General features: G+C 43.6%; 1 protein-coding gene across 1 annotated transcript; it reads left to right on the top strand.

Annotated features, from left to right (window-relative positions):
* The first annotated feature begins 526 nt into the window (after positions 1 to 526).
* LOC121305167 (protein orai-2-like) lies at positions 527 to 2,737 on the top strand. Its single transcript, XM_041236712.1, has 2 exons — positions 527 to 852; positions 1,871 to 2,737. Exons 1-2 carry the CDS (start codon positions 622 to 624, stop codon positions 2,426 to 2,428), a joined length of 789 nt encoding a protein of 262 aa, XP_041092646.1. The 5' UTR covers positions 527 to 621; the 3' UTR covers positions 2,429 to 2,737.
* The last annotated feature ends 3,634 nt before the right edge of the window (positions 2,738 to 6,371 follow it).

Raw genomic sequence — 6,371 nt, 5'->3', positions numbered from 1 at the left:
TCTATAGGGATGCAAAGCTTTTGTCCAGAGCTGTAATTACCAGTAGATATATGATTACTTGCAACATAATTAATATGTGCATATTTATATAACAAATACATAGCTTAAATAGTTTAACATTTAACACATTAATACTTAACGCGTTGTGCTGTTTTATTAGCTCATGAATATCACGTAGGTGAACATTATTCAGCTTTCACTGAATATTCATGAGCGCGTTACCTGCACACACACACACACACACACACACACACACACACACACACACACACACACACGTGTTCATTGTACAGTGGCCAAGTCCGCTCTTATAATAAGATAGATAGATATTTATATTTAATTTATATTATATATACCGCCACTCCCTTCCCTGGGAAATGGGTTGGGCTTGTTCTGGGCAGTGCCGCTATTTTTTTTCTCGTGAGACTTGGCAACATTTACTTCCTCTATGAAAATATATTATATATAATCTTATTATTTTCTTATTATATTATTATTCTTATTGACTGACGGGCCCCTCGAGCGCTTTTTTGTTTTCAGCTCCCTCCCCTATCCTCTCTTTACCGGGTCTGCCCGCCGCCTTGCACCCTGCCCTGAGCCCCGGAACTGGCCGGCCCCCCGATGCATCCCGGAGCCGCCTCGTCCAGCGCAGTGACCGGAGAAGCAGAGCGGAGTTGCACCGGAGCCGCCTCTGTAACGACTTACCGGGAATTCGTGACCAGCTCCTACCTCGACCTGATGAGCGCAAATCAGCACTCGGTTCACGCCTTGAACTGGAGGCAGCTGTACCTCGGCAGGGCGAAGCTGAAAGCATCGAGCCGGACATCTGCTCTCCTCTCCGGGTTTGCTATGGTGAGTCGAACCGGTGTGTTCGGGTATCCGGAGGGGGGAATGGGGAGGAGACGGGGCTGGGGGGCTGGGGGGCTGGGGGGCTGGAGGGGCTGGGGGCTGGAGGGCTGCTAAAATTAGTTAGATTTCCCCCCAGCAGTGGTATCTCCTTATTTTATCGTGTTTAAAATGTATTAATTTCCTTATGTTTTGTCAAACTACTCCACTCTATGTTGAGGGGTAGATACATAAAATTATAATTTAAAGTTATATATAATATATATATATATATAGATTATATATACTATTTTATTATATATACTATATATATAAACAGATAATGCTGGACCTGTGTGTGTTTGATGTGTGTGTGTTTTTATTAAAATAAATAAAATCAAATCTGTACTAAACTAAAAACGAAACCGGAAACAGAGCCCGCCTTTCTCAATTGGAAATAACGACAACGATCAATTAAATTAATGAATTGAATTAATTGCTATGTTTTTGTAGGTCTTTAAAAAAAAAATTACATTACAAAATACAAAAGTGAGTCAGGTTTTATACAGACTGCCTCTCAGACTGCTCTGCAATAATAATAATAATAAATAATAATATAATAATAATAATAATAATACTACAAATAGGCTCCCAGGATTAACCTGGCAGGTTGATGATGAGATTGTGTTGTTTGTTTTCTGGGGAGGAAAAGTAAGGTGGCACAATGTGTGCACAGTATACTTCAGCCCCTCATTCAAAGTGCAGGGCTGAGGGGTGTCTTACTGAGGCAGCTGTGTGGGTCCAGTGGTTAAGGAAACGGACCTGAACCCGGGTTCAAATCCCAGCTCAGCCAGCCCTGAGAGAGGCCGTGAGCGAGTCACTTCACCTCCTTGTGCTCCGTCCTTCGGGGTCCAAGGTCCTATTGGAAGTGACTCTGCAACAGCCTAGCCTCTGTAAGTGGCTCTGCTAAATGACTCTAATAATAATAATAATAATAATAATAATTAAAGCATTGTAGCAACTCTCTCTCTGTCTCCCCCTGCAGGTGGCCATGGTGGAAGTGCAGCTGGACAAAGACTTCAGTTACCCCAGCGCCCTCTTGATGGCGTTCAGCGTGTGCACGACGGTGCTGGTGGCCGTCCACCTCTTCGCCCTGATGATCAGCACGTGCATCCTCCCCCACATCGAGGCGGTCAGCAACATCCACAACCTGAACTCGGTGTGCGAGTCTCCCCATGAGCGAATGCACCACTACATCGAGCTGGCCTGGGGCTTCTCCACCGCCCTGGGAATCCTGCTCTTCCTGGCCGAGGTGGTGCTCCTGTGCTGGGTCAAGTTCGTGCCACTAGGAGCTGCAGCCTCCTCTTCCTCCAGCCAGAATTTGATGTCCTACACCACGATGGAGCCTGGATCTGGCTGGAACGTGGCGCTGGCCTCCACTGCGATCATGGTCCCCGTGGGGCTGGTGTTCGTGGCTTTCGCTTTTCACTTTTACCGGTCGCTGGTCGGCCACAAGACTGACCGCCACAGGCAGGAGATCGACGAGCTGAACCAGATCAAATGCCAGCTGGATGGGGCGGACGCTGGCGTGCGTGATGTCTGAGACAGAGAGACAGAGATTCAGAGAGAGAGAGAGGCGATCATCAAACCCCAAGCAGCTGTTTCTCGATTCACTCTGAGCCGTTATTTCAGCGACCGTCGCGCACGATTTCTGCAGAGAGCTGCGCCTCGATAATCGATTTGTGCAGCTTTTAGTTTTCAAGTGGTCCTGGATTGTTTTTCGTTGAATCACATGACTAGCTTTCAGCTGTTAGCCCCGCCTGCTTTGCGTGCGCGCGTCAGTGTGTGTGTGTGTGTGTGAGAGAGACCCTGAGCGAGTTGCTTCACCTCCTTGTGCTCCGTCCTTCGGACGAGACGCGAAACAAACGAGGTCCTATTGGAAGTGACTCTGCAGCAGCAGCAGCTGTAGAAGATGCAGAGTTCACCCCCCACCCCCCCACCCCAGTCTCTGTAAGTCGCTAAATATCCATTTATAAAATTTGCCATTACACAAGATGTGAGACCTGTTGTCTTCAGTAAAGGTTTGCTTAGCTGAAGAATAAAGTGAGGGTGGGGAACTACTTCATGAATCACTCTTTGTTTGAAGCATGTTTACTGTGATACAGCGTTTGTAATGTATTTCATCTCTTTTTATAATAAAAAAAGCTTATTTTTCAATATATATACGCACATTAAGTTGTTGTCTGTCTTTGTTTTTTTTTTCTGTGTGACTTTTTCAGGATTACACAAATCAAAGATTGGAATGAGACTCCCGCTGCACAGCAGTGTGATCCAGTCCTGGTTTCACTAGGAGTTTAATAATCAGATCCCGCTGCACAGCAGTGTGATCCAGTCCTGCTTTCACTAGGAGTTTAATAATCAGACTCCCGCTGCACAGCAGTGTGATCCAGTCCTGCTTTCACTAGGAGTTTAATAATCAGACTCCCGCTGCACAGCAGTGTGATCCAGTCCTGCTTTCACTAGGAGTTTAATAATCAGACTCCCGCTGCACAGCAGTGTGATCCAGTCCTGCTTTCACTAGGAGTTTAATAATCAGACTCCCGCTGCACAGCAGTGTGATCCAGTCCTGCTTTCACTAGGAGTTTAATAATCAGACTCCCGCTGCACAGCGGTGTGATCCAGTCCTGCTTTCACTAGGAGTTTAATAATCAGACTCCCGCTGCACAGCGGTGTGATCCAGTCCTGCTTTCACTAGGAGTTTAATAATCAGACTCCCGCTGCACAGCGGTGTGATCCAGTCCTGCTTTCACTAGGAGTTTAATAATCAGACTCCCGCTGCACAGCAGTGTGATCCAGTCCTGCTTTCACTAGGAGTTTAATAATCAGACTCCCGCTGCACAGCAGTGTGATCCAGTCCTGCTTTCACTAGGAGTTTAATAATCAGACTCCCGCTGCTGTGTGATCCAGTCCTGCTTTCACTAGGAGTTTAATAATCAGTTTAATAATGCCAGTCGAAATGGGCACCCCTTATAAAAGGTATAACTTTTAATAACATCAACCCTCCAGTCTTGCTTGTACAGGCGAGTTTGTCAAACAGAAAGTTAGTCACTTATTCCAATCGCGGATTCAAATCGCCTATATATATATATTAAGCTAGTTATCGTATAGCGGATTCAATCTATCAAATCGGCCTATATATATATATATATATATATATTAGTTCAAAGAGCCAGCTGCCCAACGTTTCGATATGTTGTGCATATCTTTCTCAAGGGAGCCTGTGTTTGAATCAAAACATTGGAGGTATTTCTAGGTGTTTGACGTCATGACTTCTTGTTGTTTATATTCAAATCCACGATTTATTCTTATATGATGTAATGGTGTTCTATATGTGACATCACTTTTGCTTACATCTTTAAATCTACATTAATTCCAATTAACATTATTGTATGTAAAAGTTATATTTATATTAGCATGCAATGCTGGCTCTGAGGATCAGCCTTGATACGGTCTCCCCAGCGCATCAGCATGCACAACTTTTGAATTAATTTTGCTTATTGATTTTTTAACTTTGATATATTTACTGGAATTAATTAGTTCATTTTTTTTTTTTTTTTTTTTTTTTTTTGATGTTGAGTCCCGCTGGCATACTTGTGTTCGTGTATATGTTTTTATATATATATAAAGAATGATTGATTTCTCGTTGTGGGGGTCACTGTATGTATATATTAATGGCATCACCGGCAGAGTTGAATTAGCAGGTTTCCTAGCTGCCGAATCGAATCCGTAGATTCGTCAAAGTCGGGTGGGAATATAAAAAAAACAACCAGGAGAGCGTTGGAAAAAAAAAATAAAAATTATAAAAGAACGTCTTTCACAATAAACCCCCACCCGGCCGGCGGTTTAACGGCTGCCCTGAATATCTATAGATATATATATATTTTTTTATTATTATTATTTTTTTTAATTACGGTCTACGGGAGGTCGGGCGCCAACGCGAGCGGAAAGTGCGATCGAGGAGGCGAAGTCGCCGATGGAGGAGAAGCGGCTTGCAGGTCAGTGAGAGGCGGCGGCGCTCGCCGGAGAGATTATTATTCGCATTATTATCATTATTAACGCGAGTTTGTGGGTTTTAGGGGTGGGGTTGCGGACCCGGGACGGTTAGCGAGCGAAACGGGGCGCCTGGGTCTCCCGGGAGCCCGTTTTTAAGGGATAATTTCGCGTTTCTTTCTCTCCGTCAGCCTGGGCCGCACGGGCACCGGGGCTTGTTGTTGTTCTTTCCCGGGCGAGCGGAGCCGCGGAGACGGGCGAGCGGAGGCGCCGCACACCGCCGGCGCTGCTTTTCATCACGCCGTGACAAACTGAAAGGGTTTTTTTTTTTTTTTTTTTTTTATTATTTTTTATTAAAAATATATTATAATAATTTAATTCATTAGGAAATAACGAAAAATCGCCGAAGGCGAGGCTCCCGCATGTCAGTTAATTCAACACGTGCCGAAATTGATAAGTGTCAACAAATTGTTTAATACTTGGCCCCAAAAACGGATAACGTCCATTTTGCAATATTGCAGGTAAAATAAGCCCGAATCCATTGACTTAGCAGTAGCTGGTTAGTTACAATTGGATCTCGAAATAAACTACTACCGGGGCGGTTAGCATGCAGAACTTAAATAAACAAAAACAAAACTTCAGCGCGCGTTTAACAAAACCCCAAATTCTGGGGGGGGGGGGGGGGGGGGGGGTTATGCTACGATTTTTATTTAAAAAAAAAAAAAAAATAGTTATATATAGAGATATAAATTTTTTAACCCTTTTAAGTTATATCTGGGATATGCGTGTGTTCCTCGTAGTTTTTATTTTTTGTTTTTTGGGGGGGAACGAGGAGGTGGGTGAAACAGGGTTTGAAATTTACTGACAGGTTGAATCTAGTCATTGCAAAGCAGGTCGGTTTCCTAAAAGACTCAACTGTGTTTTTTTTTTTTTAAGAAATAAGCGTTTGAGTGCTCTGTGTATTTTCAGGGTTTCAAAACTAACAATATATAGATAGATGGAGAGATATAGATATGTATGTAGATAGATATAGATTTATATTAGATAGATACAGATATGTATATAGATGCGTATATATGTGAATATGATAGATATTGTGTGCTTTTAATGTGTGAATCTTAAGAAAAGCAAAGTTGAATGTTAGCTTTTTAAAATTTTATTTTATTATTTTTATGTCAGATGATAATCAGATAGTAATTGGATTCGGTTGCATTAGACCAGGGCTTCTCAATCTCGGTCCTGGGGGGGGCTCCCCCCCTGCTGTGTCTGCAGGTTTTCGTTCCCACCGAACCCTCAGTGACTTAACCAGGCCCTTCACTGACCTGATCATTTGCTTAATTAGAATCTTGAAACATGTGCTTATTTCAAGTCCCCGATAACATTTGAGAACTTGGAACAGGGACTGTTTTTAACAGCTGTGAACAGGTACAGATGTTCAGTGATTGAGGGCTCGCTTGGAAGGAAAACCAGCAGCCACAGGGGGTCCCCAGGACTGG

This window comes from Polyodon spathula, chromosome 42 (genome assembly GCF_017654505.1).
Source record: "Polyodon spathula isolate WHYD16114869_AA chromosome 42, ASM1765450v1, whole genome shotgun sequence".
Classification (NCBI taxonomy): Eukaryota; Metazoa; Chordata; class Actinopteri; order Acipenseriformes; family Polyodontidae; genus Polyodon; species Polyodon spathula.
This window is presented reverse-complemented; position numbering and strand designations above follow the sequence as displayed.